Raw genomic sequence first — 16,602 nt, forward strand, 5'->3', positions numbered from 1 at the left:
TTTTGTTGTGGTAGTGGTTTAGTAACCTTTTCTGAACTAGTTCGGTAATGTCTGTATTCTTTGTCCTCTGTGGCCACCAAAGTTTCTGCTAGGTTAGCTTTGTGGTCAGCTAATTGTTGGATATAGATTTCCTCAATTCCAGGTATATTTGTGGGTATTATGTTAAATTTATAGATAAATTCAGAATAACTGAAATTTTTATGATGTTGAGTCATCCTTTCACATGATGTATGTTATATATGTTTCATAAGAATATATATCTATCAAGATCAAATCTAGATCAAAAATAAAACACAGGTATAGAAGATACTTTGAGGGACATTGGGGAAAAATAAATATTGACTGTATATTAGATGAAACTGAATTAATATTCTTGTGTGTGCTAATACGGTTTTTCTTAGAATATTCGCATTCTTAGAAAATGCATGCTAAATTACTTAGGGGTAAAGCGTCATGATATTTACATCATTTAGCAAAAAATAACCCAAGGGCACCTGAGTGGGCTCAGTTGGTTAAGCATCCAACTTCGGCTCAGGTCATAATCTCGTGCTTTGTGGGTTTGGGCCCCGCGTTGAGCTTTGTGCTGACAGCTCGGAGCCAGGAGCCTGCTTCAGGTTCTGTGTCTCCCTCTCTCTCTGCGCCTCCCCTGTTCACACTCTGTTTCTCTCTCTCTCTCGAAAATAAACAAACATTAAAAAAAAAAAAAAACCAGACACACACACTTGGTTGGAGGGTAGGAAATTAGAGGGAGAGACAGATAACACAAATGGTGAATCCAGGTGAGATGTGTCTCGGTACTCATTATACTATTCCTTCATCATATCTGTTGGTTTGAAAATTGTCAAAGAAAATAGATTGGGAGAAACATGAGCCCTAGCTTCAGGGATATCTTACTGCCTCCTGTGTTGTTTTTTTCCTTTTTTTATTTCTTTTTTTTTAAATTTTGAGAGAGAGCATGAGTGTGAGTGGGGGAGGCACAGAGAAAGAGGGAGAGAAAGAATCCCAAGCAGGCTCCATGCTGTCAGCACAGAGACCAATGTGGGGCTTGAACCCACGAACCATGAGATCATGACCTGAGCAGAAACCAAGAGTCAGACACTTAATTGACCAAGCCACTCAAGCGCCTTGCTTTGCTTTTCTTCTTCTTTTTTATTTTTTTAATGCAGATTCCTGTATCAAGCCTGAGGGACACAGTCTTGGAACTGGCAGTGTTTGATCAGCACAGGAGAAAGTTTGATAATTTCAGTTCACTAATGCTAGAATGGAAATCCTCAAATGAAACACTAGCTCATTTTGAAGATTATAATTCAGTGGAGATGGTAGCAAAGGATGATGGCAGTGGACAGACCCGGCTGCATGGTATTATGGTGACTTACACACCCTTTCACATAACCTGCTAAATGTTTCTGCACTAAGTATTTCCCTTGAGTGATGGTTTATTTTATTTATATATATATTTTTTCATGTTTGTTTATTTTTGAGAGACAGAGCACGAGCGGGGGAGGGGCAGAGAGAGAGGGAGGCACAGAATCGGAAGCAGGCTCCAGGCTCTGAGCTGTCAGCACAGAGCCCGACACGGGGCTCGAACTCACGGACCGCGAGATCGTGACCTGAGCCGAAGTTGGACACTTGACTGACTGAGCCACCCAGGCACCTTGGTGACAGTTTATTTTAGATTTTATCATACCTCTCCTTTCATCTTTGATTATTGTATGTTTTAGCAAACATAAATGTAGATTTCCTTGGTTGCAAAGCTAGGGTCTAGGATGCAGTATTTCTCACAAGAATGTAAAATTACTTTTTAAAATATATTTATTGCCTATTATTTACCTAATAATGAAAATTTTATTCATTTATTAGAAAATATTTACTGGGGTGCTATTAAATGTAAGGGCCTGTGCTAGGCACCTGAAGGTGGAGTGGTACGTGAGATAGTCGCGGCCTCTGCCTTAATAGACTTCAAACATTACAACTGTGTTAGGTGTTTTGATGGGCAGCTATGAGGTGCTTTAAGATTTACAACAGGAGAACCTAACCTAGTTCAGAACAGAGAAGGCCACCTGAGAAAGTAACATTGACACTGAGACCTTAACATTGCAGGGGCAATAGAAAGAGGAGACAGAAAAATGAGCCAAATAAAGTGAGTGAATCCTACAGAAGGGCCAGAGGAACAAGCAGAGGTCCTGAGAGGCCAGCGAGCCCTCATATGTAATTGCTTCTCAAGCCTCTGCTTGTATCACATTTGCCATTTCACCAAAGCAAGTCAGCTGCCAAAACCAGAGTCAAGGTGGATGAGAACTACTCAAAGGCATGGATACCAGCAGGCACAATTATATGGCAGTCTACCACAGATCAGTCCCAAAGGTGAAGAAAAAAGGGGTACAAAGGCCAACCTTTAAATTTCTGGCATGAGCATTTAGACGGATGGTATATCCATTCATGGAATAAGAAACACTAGAGAAGGGGAAGTAAAGATTCAGCCTTCTCCCCACCCACAGGAAACTTACCCATAGGACAAGTCTAAGAGCTTGGGAACGTGGAAACATAGTACTCAAGTGTATGTAATACTGTAATGCTGTAATACCATAATACTGTAATACTGTAACAGTATGGTATAGTTAGTGTAAAAAATGGTAGCAAGGAGGGGCGCCTGGCTGACTCCGTGGTTAACTGTCCAACTCTGGGTTTCGGCTCAGGTCATGATCTCAGTTTTGTGAGTTTGGGCCCTGCACCAGGCTCTATGCTGATAGCTCAGAACCTGCTTGGGATTCTCTCTCTCCCTCTCTCTCGTCCCTTGCCCACTTGCTCTCTCAATCTCTCTCTCTCTCTCTCTCTCTCTCTCTCTCTCTCTCTCTCAAAATAAAGAAGCTTAAAAGAATAAAAACTGTTTCTGTAAAAAAAATTTTTTTAAATAATAAAGAAGCTGAGAAATAAAGTGGTTGCTCAGGGTCCCTTAGGAATATAGCGGCAGAGTCAACACAAAAACTCAGTTTTCAGTTTCTTGTGTATTTCCCCACAAAGTAATTTTTCCTCTATGCAATAAAACATCATTTGGGAAAAACTAGGGCAAAATTTGGTTTTCTGGAGACATTTTTGTGTTCTACATGTTATTGTTTCTCCTATATCTCCAGGTCATCAGGTCCTTAAGGTACATCAGTTAAAAGGGACTGTACTCATTGGAGTCAGTTTTGTGGGCTATTCAGAGAATAAAAGTCCAAAGGTAAGTGGAGACTATTATATTAGAAATAGAAATCAGGGGCACCTGGGTGGGTCAGTCGGTTGGGTGTCCGACTTTTGGTTTCAGCTCAGGTTGTGATCCCAGGATCATGGGATCAAGCCCCATGTTGGGCTCTGCACTGAGATTCTCTTTTTCCCTCTGCCCCTCTCCCCTGCTCGTGTGCACTCTCTCTCTCTCAAATAAAAAAATTTAAAAAAAAAAGGAAAGAAATGGAAATCACTGAAATTTAAGGCTTTTCTTTAAACGTCATTTATTTATAACTTAAAAATCCATTTATAACTAACTCTGAGAACTATGCACCTCTCTGATTCTGTTATCTTTGGCATGTGAAAGAACATTGGGATCTTCTGTCAGCTGAGGAATTAAAAGTTTATACTCACCTTTGTGGTGCCTGTGTGTTTCTAGGAACTTTCCAACTCGCCCAGATCTGCGGCCGTGGAACTGCTCCTAGTAGATGATGTAACTATACTGCCTGAAAACGCCACCATCTATAACCACCCTGATGTGAAGGTAGAAGTTGGAGGGATCTAGTGAAATTAGATCTGGTTGGAGGGGAAGAGTATTAGGTTGTTAAGGTTAATGTATGGCAATAAAAAAAAAAAAGCTCCCTTACACATTGAAAATCAGTGATAAGCATATGTAACACACGTGTAATACCTTGGGTAGTAATACTTTAATAATCATAGTTTGTCTTTGGTCCATTGACCTTAATCTTTTAATCTCATACTCTTCCTTCAGTAGCTAGGAATTACTTTCTTTGACTTATTTATAAACCGAATAAAATGGAATATTGTTTGTCTGATCTTTCCATAGGAAATATTTAGCCTTGTGGAAGGATCTGGTTATTTTTTGGTCAACAGCAGTGAGCAGGACATTGTCACCATCACTTACATGGAAGCAGAAAGCTCTGTCCAGGTAAGTTCTAGAGATAGGTCCCAGGTTGATAGTCTCAGGTCGAAGCTCATTCTTACGAAAATGATTGGGAAAAAATGCCATTGTGTGTCTCGAACTTGTTATAAAAGTAACATTTGCCTCTTTTTTTTAACCTACATATATTCGCCAACCAAAAACAAGGTTTTTTTTGTTTTTTTTGTTTTTTTTCCTTCAACTAGCTGGGCAATTTTTGCTTCTGGTTAAAATGAGACCGTATAGGAGACATCTAATTGTAAGATTTTCATTAAAAGAGGGTTCGTTTCTATAAATTTCAAAGGGTGGTTAATTAGATGTGCTGTCGACTTTATAACCTGAGGATACAATGTTTTTAGCCAGGATATGACAACTCAATATATTAAGCTATCTTTGTAGTCAGTATGCCAAGGCATTTGCTTTTAGTTGACTTTTAGTAATAAAAATAATAGCTTACATTAGCATAAGTGTATATTTCCTTTCCTTCTAAAAGCTCAAAGGAATGTAACTTACCTTGGTCATAATGTTTGTTTTTAAGAGGGTGGATTCAGCACTGCTTGCAGGTGCCGTGCTGGGCAGGACCCACAACACAGGACAGAAAACCAGGTCTTCCCACTGCTTCCCTCCCGCCCCATGGCCCCCGTTGCACTGGTGATTTCAGCATAAATGGACTGGATTTTCTTCATGAAATCCTTTCCCCATTCGTAGTTAAGAAGCTGGATATGTATGTTGTATTTTGCCTCAATTCAGTCAACTTAAACTTTGCTCTTTATCAGTTAGTATTTGTTAAGGGTGCATATTGTGCTGTGCCTAAAACATGTAATGTGACCTCTCAGTTCCCATCACAAAGGAAGTAAGTTGTTGTATTTCGTGCTTTTAGTGAAAATAGTTGTTTTGATTATGCTCAGGGCACGTGTGCTTCTTTACCCAGCTCCCATCTTCTTCCTTCTAGTTAGTTCCAGTACATCCTGGATTTCTCACCTTGGAGGTCTATGATCTGTGCTTAGCTTTCTTGGGTCCAGCAGTGGCCTACCTCAGGGTGTCAGACATACAGGAGCTGGAGCTTGACCTGATCGATAAGGTGAGAGACATTTGCTGTGTTGCATCAGAGAAGCAGGCCTCGTTTTCACCCTGTAGCCTCACTTCACGTAGTCTATGTGGCTCCTGTGTGTGCACCAGGACCTTCAGTGATGTTCATGGAAATACCTGTCCTTAAAGAACAATGCTCCGACATATAAGATAAACAGTACTCGCAGCTAAACCGGCACGTATGGGTTAGGGCCATTTGATCAAAACCTGACCGGGAGCATTCAGCGCAACAAAACACTTTGTCACCCTCAAAGAGTTATTAGACTGTCCTTGGTGAATGACATACTCCTACTAAAATTACCTTTCTTTTTTAACAACTAGGTTGAAATAGGTAAAACTGTGTTAGTAACTGTGAGGGCTCTCAGCCCTTCCAAACGCCCATTCCGAAATAAGTACTTCAGAAACATGGAGCTTAAACTGCAGTTGGCTTCTGCCATCGTCACCCTGACGTGAGTGCCACCTCAATGCCTCCTCCCCAGGCTGAGCACCAAGCGCCTGCTCTCCCTGTGTTCTTCTCTCCTTTTCTGTCCCAGGGCCTTTCAGCCCGTACTCTCCCCATATCCAGCTCTGTACAAAGTGCCCCTTCCATGTTCTCAGATATGTTTTGTGGGACAGATCGACACATCTCATGAATACTCCCATCTCATGAAACTTCTTGGATGATATCCCTTGGGGTGCTTCAAGACAGAGGACCTTCAGAAATCTCCCTAGAAGCAGAGGTGCTGGTACTCCCCTCTGTGAAAGGGGAGTACAGAGAATCCAGGGCGGCTTAGGATTTGCAGTTTCGCCAGCGTTTGCAACGTTGCCCTTATTCCTTTGGAGCCTTGGAATAAATATTTGGCCTTCAGGAGCTTTCTGCCTTTGCCATGAACTTTGTCTTGACTCTGGAAATTAATTTTCTGGCTGTTCCCTCTAACTACAGTTAAAATGAACAGAAAATGTTAATTAAAGCATCTTAGAAAGAAGCATAACTGGCTGCTCTTAAAATCAAATCTTTCTCGGGTGGCTCGGTTAAGTGTCCGACTTCAGCTCAGGTCATAATCTCACAGTTTGTGAGTTCAGGCCCCGCATGGGGCTCTCTGTGGTCAGCACGGACCCAACTTTGGATCCTCTGTCTGTGTCTCTCTCTCTCTCTCTCTGCCCTGCCCCCACTCACGCACACCCTCTCTCTCTCAAAAATAAATAAAAACATTTTTAAAAAAATCAAATCTTTCTTACCTAAAAACACATGTGTCTTTGTAGGCTCATGGAGGAGCAGGATAAATACTCTGAAAATTATATCCTTCGAGCTGTTGCTATTGGGCAAACCACACTTGTGGCTGTTGCCAGGGACAAGATGGGGAGGAAATTCACATCACCCCCTCGCCAGATTGAGGTAAGGAAACCATCTCATCCAAAATCCATACCTCAGCTCATTTACCTTTATTCATCTTTTTCTGTTTAGTTTGCACAAGTTAAAAATCACTTGATGGAAGAAAATGATAGTTGTCTGACTCTTAAAGCAATATGTAATTTACTTTAGGTTTTTGTTTTTCTGTGTAAAAGTAATATGCTTCTTGTAGAAAATTTGGAAGGCAAAAAATACACAGCATGAAAATCACCTATAATTCCACTACTTAGAGGCAACCATTATTAATATTTTGGTGTATTTCCTTCACTTTTTCCCCATGCTTATTTTAACATGGATGAATCATACTGGTTCTTTTTTCATTCTAATCTTATATCAAAAGTATTTTTTTATGTCATTAAAAGCTCATTGTTGGCCATTGGTAGTTGTCGAAGCTGGGTGATAGGTACCTGAAAGAGCATTTTACGATTCTCTCTTATGACCACTTTTATTCTGATAAGTGGATATATAATTTTTAAGCATTCTCATTTATAATTTTTTGCTACTGTAAATAAAATTTATATTTATAAATGAAGTAAAATACATCTGTGTATAGGATTTTTTTCCCTAGAATAAGCTGCATGATCATTTGTTACAAAATTGACTCTAGTCCATCCCTGTTATCTTTGTGTTTTTCTTCTTCAAGGTGTTTCCTCCATTCAGACTTGTTCCAGAGAAAATGACACTGATTCCAACCAACATGATGCAGGTGATCTCAGAGACAGGAAATACAATTCACCCTTTCTTCTCACCCCACTCTGCCTCACTCCAACACAAAACACACCCTTCCTCCTATTGGCCTGCTCTTGTCTACTCCCAGCCAAGTACAGCAGGATCTGATAAAGAACAAAATTAGTTCTTTCCTGTCCCCTAAAGAACAGGGTGTAACCTACCTCTTGGAACCCCATAGATGTTGTGTGGCACTTGGATTTCTTCTGCATTTGAGTTGATGTGGGATATGTCTCTTGGGAAGTGGGGGAAGATAAGAGGTCAAGTTGCTTGGACAAAACATTGGGAAAAGAGATATGATTTCTCCCCATGTTCCAGGCATTCACTGGCATGTTTAAATTCCAGGTAATGTCTGAAGGTGGCCCCCAGCCCCAGTCTATCATTCACTTCTCCATCAGCAACCAGACTGTGGCTGTTGTGAATAGGAGGGGGCAGGTTACGGGGAAGGTAGTTGGCACAGCTGTGGTCCATGGCACCATCCAGACAGTAAATGAAGATACTGGCAAAGTCATTGTGTTTTCCCAGGTATTTGTTCTTTGTTCTGCTCTGCTTCTACTTTTCCAGCTGAGAACCATATTGGGGGATGTGGGGTGGTGATGAGGAGGGTGTCAGCAACCCAGGAAAACCCTTTGAGTCCTTTACCTGACATCCTCTGAACCAAGCGTAGGAAATATGTAATCTTTAGTATAAAACACACACACACACACACACACAAACACAGAGTATTTGGCATTGTTATAAGACATAGTCCCTATCCTTAAGAAATTGTTTAGGGGGGCGCCTGGGTGGCTCAGTCGGTTGAGCGTCCGACTTCGGCTCAGGTCATGATCTCGCGGTCCATGAGTTCGAGCCCCACGTCGGACTCTGTGCTGACAGCTCAGAGCCTGGAGCCTGCTTCTGATTCTGTGCTCCCCCTCTCTCTCCGCCCCATCCCTGCTGTACTCTGTCTCTCTCTGTCTTTCAAAAATGAATAAACATTAAAAAAAAAAAGAAATTGTTTAGGGAACAAAAACAATCTATAGCATATTTTGTTGTTGTTGTTGAATGCCCCAAATAAGCACAGAGTAGTTATCATAAGCATCTCTGCCTACTGCACAGACAGCCCCTTGTAATCCAAGCTTGCTTCCCTGTTGAACAGGATGAAGTACACATTGAGGTGGTTCAGCTACGGGCTGTTAGGATCCTTGCACCTGCCACTCGACTCATCACAGCGACTGAGGTCAGTCAGGTGGCTCCATTCTCAGTGCCTTCCGGAATGCAGTGCCAGCTGGGCAGGGCTTACAGCAGTACAGCACAGCCCCACTTCTTTTCAGATGCCAGTTTATGTTCTGGGAGTGACCAGTACCCAGACTCCTTTCTCCTTCAGCAATGCCAACCCCGGACTCACATTCCATTGGTCCATGAGCAAAAGAGATGTATTGGATCTGGTACCCAGGCATTCGGAGGTATGAATTTTTTAATAAAGTATTTTAATTAAGATATATATATTGTTTTAGACATAATGCTATTTATTGCACACCTAATAGACTATAGTATAGTGCAAACATAATTTTTATGTGCACTGGAAAACCAGAAAATTCATTTTCTTAATTTATTGCAATATTTACTTTATTGTGGTGGTCTGGGACTGAACCTGCAGTGTGTCTGAGGTGAGCCTCTACTTGGTGATAAATAGCTTTGATGGGGCGCCCAGGTGGCTCAGTCAGTGATGTGTCCAACTCTTGATTTCAGCTCAGGTCATGATCTCACGGCTTGTGGGTTCGAGCCCCACATCAGGCTCTGTGCTGAGCATGAAGGCTGCTTGGGATTCTCTCTCTCTCCCTCCCCCTCCCCCCCCCCCCCGTGTGTGTCTCAAAATAAATAAACTTAAAAAAAGAAAATACGTTTGATGTGTTAATGCACATAGCATTAAGCCTTAATCAGAAACCTGAGAAAGAAAAAAAAGAAAAAGGTGGATGCTACTTTACCCACTGTCACCTGAGCATCAGTTCGAGAGAGCTTGCCCAAGGTGGTCTGGGCACAGAAGCAGCCACCCAGGTCCTTGGAAGGAAGAGCCTGTGGCCAGGTTACCCAGTAGGTCCTGACTCAGTACCCACAAGAATGAAGAATCAGAGGTGGACTTGGGAGAGAACAGAGGGGTTACAGGAGCTATGATTAATAAGGTATTTCTGGAGCCAGCTAAAAAGAAAAGAGAAGTCTAAAAAACAGCTACAAAATCTATTTGCAGCTCTTCTGAAAATATTCCTAGATCTGTAGTCTAGGGAAACTCCTGTCTGTCATGGAGTCCCCTGAGCCTAGTTATACTTGGAATGAGGAGAGAGGAAACTGTATGCAGTTGGGCAGAGTCCTGAACAGGGATTCAACTCTTCTTCTTGACTAGCAAATAGGGGTTGTGTGAGAACAGGGTGGCCTGGGCCTCTGCATCTGTCCTACCTCTCCCTTTCTCCAACTTTATCTAGAGGACCATTCAGGGACGCCTGGTGGCTCAGTCGGTTAAGTGTCTGACTTGACCTCAGCTCATGTCATGATCTCACGGTTCATGGGTTCGAGCCCCACATTGGGCTCTTTACTGATGGCATAGAGCCTGCTTGGGAGTCTCTCTCCCTCTCCACCCCTCCCCTGCTCTCTCTCCCTCAAAATAAATAAATAAAAACTTTAAAAAGAAATTTTAAAAAATTTTTTAAAAAAATGAAGCACCACTCTCCTCCAAGAGAAGAAATGATTGAGAGCCGCACAGTCTCCCCTCCTTCCTTAGACCCTGCACAGGCGAACCAAGGGGTGAAATGGGAAGAGAAAGGTCTCCAGCGCCCCTCATGTGGGAGGCGGCCTGCACTGTGGTGTCACCATGTAGATCAAACAATTATAAACCGCTTTGCTTTAGCATAAGACTTCCTTCCAGACAACTGATTGAGATCTGCAGATAAGAAAAGGGAATTTTTATATAGGGGAGGAGGGAAAGGTGATTTTGGAACTTGGGACTCTGTGTGAGTAAGGAGAGCTAGAAGAAAGGTCTTGAGGGCTCTGGACAACAAAAAGGCAGGAGAGAGAGGATTGGAAGCAAGTGCCCGAAAGGTAGGCAGGTGTCCACTTCAACACCTGCCTTAGTGTCGGCCCTGCCTTCCCGACGGCCTTGTCCAGTCTGGGCCAGAATGGTGAGTGAAGCCGTGGGAGACAGTCAGCTAGTGTGAGCACTGCCCTAAAGCCCGAACTTTCCTTCTCATCCTCTTGCTTCCTTGCCACCACTCTGAGCTCCGGAGGGTATATTGCCTCATTTCTCCCAATTCAGGCCCTACTGTCTGAACCTATTTAGGAACTCTTCCTTCATTCCATTCTTCTGTCCATGGATGAACTTCAAGATAACATGAGATTCTCACAGAGGCTTGCCAGAATTAGGTGAGTGCTATACACAGAGTTCACTTTAGGAGTTCCTGTGTTGTTGGGAATTTGAAAAGAAATAACACTGAGAATAATCGTTGGTACCCTAGTTCTTTTCTATAGACGTATCTAGCATCTATTTTCCTTATTGTTACAACACAGAGGGAAGTGTGCAGTGATAATTAATGAATTTCTTTTCTTTTTAATTTTTAAATATTTATATTAGAGAGACAGACAGAACACACAAGCGGAGGAGGGGCAGAGAGAGAGGGAGACACAGAATCCAAAGCAGGCTCCAGACTCTGAGCTGTCGGCACAGGCCCTGATGCAGCGCCGGAACCCACGAACCAGCGAGATCATGACCTGAGCTGAACTCAGATGCTTAACCAACTGAACCACCCAGGTGCCCTAATTAATGACTATTTCTTAATCCATCTCTGTTTTCTAGGTTTTCCTACAGCTCCCAGTAGAGAATAACTTTGCAATGGTTGTCCACACAAAAGCAGCTGGTCGGACCAGTATCAAAGTCACTGTCCGCTGTATGAACAGTTCCTCTGGGCAGCTTGAGGGGGATTTGTTGGAACTGTCTGATGAAGTTCAGATACTGGTAAGCTCCCAAACCTAAATCTTATTTTTACATGTCAAGGAGAAGAAGGTTCTACTCTCTTATCATCCATGAGGAGCTTGGTCTGGATAGAGGTAGAGAAATTGCTAGAGGGAGCCCTAGAACAGGCTTATAGTTTCTAGATCTCTGTCATTCTTGCTAATTGTGTCTATATAAGTATTGCTATTAGAAAGTGTAGAACATTCAGGGAGGGGGACAATACATAAGAGACTCTTAAATACAGAGAACAAACTGAGGGTTGCTGGAGGAGCTGTGGGGTGGGGGGAGAATGGGCTAAATGGCTAAAGGGCATTAAGGAAGACACTTGTTGGGATGAGCACTGAGTGTTAAACATAGGGGATGAATCCTTCCTCTCTGCCCCCATTTCTCTCTCTCTCCCTCTCTCTCTCAAAAATAAATAATAGGACATTTAAAAAATTAAAAAAAAAAAACCCATAGGGGATGAATCACTGGAATCTGCTCCTGAAATCATTATTGCACTTTATGCTAACTAACTTGGATGTAAATTAAAAATAAATAAAGAAATAGAAAGTGTAGAACATGCACTCTCCTCAACTCCCCACACAATGAACATAGGATATGAAACCATAATAACTAAAGAGGGATTCATTTCTGAACTGCTCTGCCTAACACGGATATTATGATACCATCCACTTAGCTATATTCACAGATTTAGAAGGAGATTTAAGCCTAACTTCCGGGAAGGTGTGGAAACACAGACAGTTGGTTTCTACAGGTGTTCTCAGGCTGAAAGCTAACTGGCCTGGTTGTTGTTAGAGTTCAAAAGAAAAATTGTCATTTATGGAGGGCGAATAAGTTTGTTTACCTCTCAATTTGGGCCTGATTTTTTTTTTTCCTTTTTCTATTTTTTTCCTTTATTTTGGCTTTGTTTCTCTGGTTCGGTGAGGGGCAGAGGAAAGAGCACTTTCCTAGGAGGTAGAAAACCTGAATAGTGTCCTTTGCTAATTTGTTATTATAGGTTTTATGTTCTCAAATCTGTATTCGGGTTACCAGAGCTAAAATTAGAAAATTCAGAATTATTTTATACTTAATATCTAAGTGATACAGGGAATGTGGTCCATGTGAATATTGTCGGAAGCAGGACTAATACTAGATTTGTGCTGTAGAATACCGAGGTATATTTGAAGTGTGGCTCATTTGGAAAGGAGCGTCGTGGATGGACCCTTAGACTGTGCTGAAGTGAGGTGGATGTGGGTTTGTAGTTGTCAGTTTGTGAGCAGAGGTCACCATTTGTCTTCTCCGGAAATGAGGAAGAACTCATTTTCTCATTATAGGTGTTTGAAAAACTCCAACTGTTCTTTCCAGAGTGCCAGCCTGAGCGAATTCTGATGCCCATGAATTCCCAGTTCAGACTGCACACCAACAGGTGAGGAGAATGGAGAAGGGCAGGCCAGGTTGTTAACCTTACCCTCGGGAAAACATTGAACATGGAAAGAACTGTTGCCTTCTAGGTGATTTTTCTAACACAAATAATAATTTTTTTTTAGTTGAAGGGAAATTCATGTAACATCAAATTAACCATTTTAGAGCGGACAGTTTGGTGGCATTTAGTGTATCACAGTATTGTGTAGCCGACACCTCTCTCTAGTTCCAGAATATTTTCATCATCACCACAGGATCACCCATCAGCAGTCACTCCCTGTCTTCCCCCACCCTCTCAGCTTCTGGAAACCACTGTATGAATGTGGATTTCACTTACGTGGAATCATGCAGCATGTGTGTGACCTTTTGCATTGGCTTCTTTCAGTTAGCATGTTTTCGAGGCTCATTTCCATTATAGTATGTATCAGTATTTCATTCTTTTTTATGACTAAGTAATACTCCATGGTATGGATATAACATCTTTAGTTTATCCTTTAATCTGTTGTCAAACATTTGGGTTGTTTTCACCTTGTGGCTGTTGCAAATAGTGCTGTTATGAGCATTCACATACAACTATTTGTTTGAATACCCGTTTTCAGTCCTTTTAGCTGAATAATTTTTTAATGATAAATATGTGATGAGATTTGATTTTTATTTTTTATTTATTTATTTTTTTTAAAGGTTCTAACTTTATTATTTTTTTTAACGTTTATTTATTTTTGAGACAGAGAGAGACAGAGCAAGAACGGGGGAGGGTCAGAGAGAGGGAGACACAGAATCCGAAACAGGCTCCAGGCTCTGAGCTGTCAGCACAGAGCCCGACGCGGGACTCGAACCCACGGACTGCGAGATCATGACCTGAGCTGAAGTCGGCCGCTCAACCGACTGAGCCACCCAGGCACCCCGGGATTTGATTTTTAAAGACATGGGCAGACCTAAAGTGTAAGACAGGAAGCCATCAAAATTCTAGAGGAGAAAGCAGGCAAAAACCTCTTTGACCTCAGCTGCAGCAGCTTCTTACTCAACACGTCTCTAGAGGCAAGGGAAACAAAAGCAAAAAGTGAACTGTTGGGACCTCATCAAAATAAAAAGCTTCTGCACGGCGAAGGAAATAGTCAGCAAAACTAAAAGGCAACTGACGGAATGGGAGAAGATACTTGCAAATGACATATCAGATAAAGGGTTAGTATCCAAAATCTATAAAGAACTTACCAAACTCAACACCCAAAAAACAAATAATCCAGTGAAGAAATGGGCAAAAGACATGAATGGACACTTTTCCAAAGAAGACATCCAGATGACTAACAGAAACATGAAAAAATGCTCAACATCACTCATCATCAAATACAAATCAAAACCACAATGAGATACCACCTCACACCTGTCAGAATGGCTAACATTAACAACTCAGGCAACAACAGATGTTGGCGAGGATGGGGAGAAAGAGGATCGCTTTTGCACTGTTAATGGGTATGCAAACTGGTACAGCCACTCTAGAAGACAGTATGGAGGTTCCTCAAAAAATTAAAAATAGAATTACCTTACGACCCAGCAATTGCACTACTAGGAATTTATCCAAGGGATATAGTATACTCTTTCAAAGGGGCACATGCACCCCAATGTTTATGGCATCACTATTGACAATAGCCAAAGTATGGAAAGAGCCAAAATGTCCATCGACAGATGAATGGATAAAGAAGATGTGGTACATATATACAATGGAGTAATACTTGGCAGTCAAAAAGAATGAAATCTTGCCATTTGCAATAACATGGATAGAACTAGATTGTATAATGCTAAGCAAAGTTAGAGAAAGACTTCACTTATACGTGGAATTTAAGATACAAAACAGATGAACATAAGGGAAGGGAAGCAAAAATAATATAAAAATAGGGAGGGGGCAAAATATAAGAGACTCTTAAATACAGAGAACAGAGGGTTGATGGGGGGGGTCTGGGTGGGGGCATGGGCTAAATGAGTGATGGGCATTAAGGAGAGCACTCGTTGAGATGAGCATTGGGTGTTGTATGTGGGGGATAAATCACTGGATTCTACTCCTGAAATCATTATTGTACTATATGCTAACTAACTTGGATGTGAATTAAAATAAAAATTTTTTTATAAATAATAAAACCTAAAAATAATAAAAAAATAAAATTAAAATAAAATAAAAGACACAGGCATAATCCAAAGGCAGACTTTTGCTTAAGGAACAAATAAGCACATAACATGGAGAATGGCAGGCATTTTCTTCAGAGTACAGCCTCTAACGGGGATCCTGGCAATCCCTACTCCTTTCTTTCTGGTCAGAGCCCCCAAGAGATGCTACTTGTTCCATTTGTTCCCTAGAGAAGGGGCCGCCTTTGTGAGTTCCCGTGTTCTCAGGTGCTTCCCTAATTCATCTGTCATCGAGGAGGATGGTGAAGGGCTTCTGAAAGCCGGTTCCATTGCAGGCACTGCCGTGTTGGAAGTCACTTCTGTAGAACCTTTTGGAGTCAACCAAACAACCATAACTGGAGTTCAGGTGAGTTCAAGGACTTACTCACAAAAATAAAGTAATACCATGGCCTGAGAGGCAGATTTCCCGGTTTGAGAACTAGAAACTTCTCTGGAAGTCAGAACAAACTGGAAGATAAGACACTGTTGATGTGGGTACAAGCCATCAAATTAAAGTGGTCTTTAGAGGCCTTGCCACAAAAGGGATTAGCCTCAAACTGGCACACTTCTGAGCAGCTTTGGCAAAAGGATGTCGGAGAAGGGTAGAGCTATTGCTATCAAAATTAGGCTTTGATGTTAGAATTTAAAAATTTAGTCTAGGAGAGTGTGATGCTAAGTGAAATAAGCCATACAGAGAAAGACAGATACCATGTTTTCACTCTTATGTGGATCCTGAGAAACTTAAAAGAAACCCATGGAGGAGGGGAAGGAAAAAAAAAAAAAAAGAGGTTAGAGTGGGAGAGAGCCAAAGCATAAGAGATTCTTAAAACTGAGAACAAACTGAGGGTTGATGAGGGGTGGGAGGGAGGGGAGGGTGGGTGATGAGTATTGAGGAGGGCACCTTTTGGGATGAGCACTGGGTGTTGTATGGAAACCAATTTGACAATAAATTTCATATATTGAAAAAAAATTTAGTCTAACACACAAAAAAGTATTTTGTAAGCATCAAATACCTCCCGTATTCCAGCCACTGTGTTCTCTCGTGTGTTAATCTCTTCTGACTAGCACAGAAACCCTGTGAGATCAGCATCGCTATCTGCACTGAGCTGATAGTAAATCTGAGACCTAGCACGGTTAAATGAGGCTCTGAAGGGTGGGGCGAGGGGGTGCAAAGCTGGGCTGCTTCGCTGCTTCACACCTTATCTCGCACAGTGTGAAAACCCAAGCTACAGTATTCTTGATAAATGATCAGTTCTGTAGCAATCAGTATGGAGGAGCCCTCTGCACAAAACAGGTGAAGTGTCTGCAGTCTTTTCCTCAGGAAGCTCCAGCTTCTCTCCACACTCCTGCAGCTTTGATAACTAAGGAACCGTTTCCCGTACTGTCCCATTTCTTACTACTCTGATTTAAGTCCTCTCACATCAGGAGCTGCTTCCCGTGAAAGCAGCACACCGTTTATTGCGGACTGTTAACTTCATCCGTCACTGCTCCTCTCCAATGGTCCTTCCCCCGCAGGTGGCACCAGTGACATACCTTCGGATGAGCAGCCGACCTGTGCTGTACACAGCCCGCGGGAGGACTCTGGCAGCCTTTCCTGTGGGTGTGTCGCTCGCCTTCACTGTCCAGTTTTATAACAGCATCGGAGAGAAATTCCACACACACAACACCCAGCTTCATCTGGCTCTGAACAGGTGTGGGGCCGAAGGAGTGGTG

At 42.1% G+C, this 16,602-nt stretch overlaps 1 protein-coding gene across 5 annotated transcripts in view; it reads left to right on the top strand.

The window, feature by feature from the left end:
* The window catches only part of NUP210L (nucleoporin 210 like), an 87,923-nt gene that overhangs the window by 53,481 nt on the left and 17,840 nt on the right, over positions 1-16,602 (top strand). For 4 of the 5 annotated variants that reach the window (XM_060644820.3, XM_060644823.3, XM_060644821.3 and 1 more), the window contains 15 exons: positions 1,167-1,359; positions 3,132-3,220; positions 3,644-3,748; positions 4,052-4,153; positions 5,097-5,225; positions 5,555-5,682; positions 6,476-6,608; positions 7,267-7,329; positions 7,695-7,874; positions 8,488-8,568; positions 8,663-8,794; positions 11,173-11,331; positions 12,645-12,736; positions 15,082-15,256; positions 16,405-16,580. In XM_060644820.3, the coding sequence (XP_060500803.3) occupies positions 1,167-1,359; positions 3,132-3,220; positions 3,644-3,748; positions 4,052-4,153; positions 5,097-5,225; positions 5,555-5,682; positions 6,476-6,608; positions 7,267-7,329; positions 7,695-7,874; positions 8,488-8,568; positions 8,663-8,794; positions 11,173-11,331; positions 12,645-12,736; positions 15,082-15,256; positions 16,405-16,580 (1,937 nt within the window). The remainder of the gene's footprint in view (positions 1-1,166; positions 1,360-3,131; positions 3,221-3,643; positions 3,749-4,051; positions 4,154-5,096; positions 5,226-5,554; positions 5,683-6,475; positions 6,609-7,266; positions 7,330-7,694; positions 7,875-8,487; positions 8,569-8,662; positions 8,795-11,172; positions 11,332-12,644; positions 12,737-15,081; positions 15,257-16,404; positions 16,581-16,602) is intronic. The other variant, XM_060644824.3, reaches the window with a different exon arrangement.

The sequence above is a fragment of the Panthera onca genome, chromosome F1 (genome assembly GCF_046562875.1).
Source record: "Panthera onca isolate mPanOnc1 chromosome F1, mPanOnc1 haplotype 2, whole genome shotgun sequence".
Classification (NCBI taxonomy): domain Eukaryota; kingdom Metazoa; phylum Chordata; class Mammalia; order Carnivora; family Felidae; genus Panthera; species Panthera onca.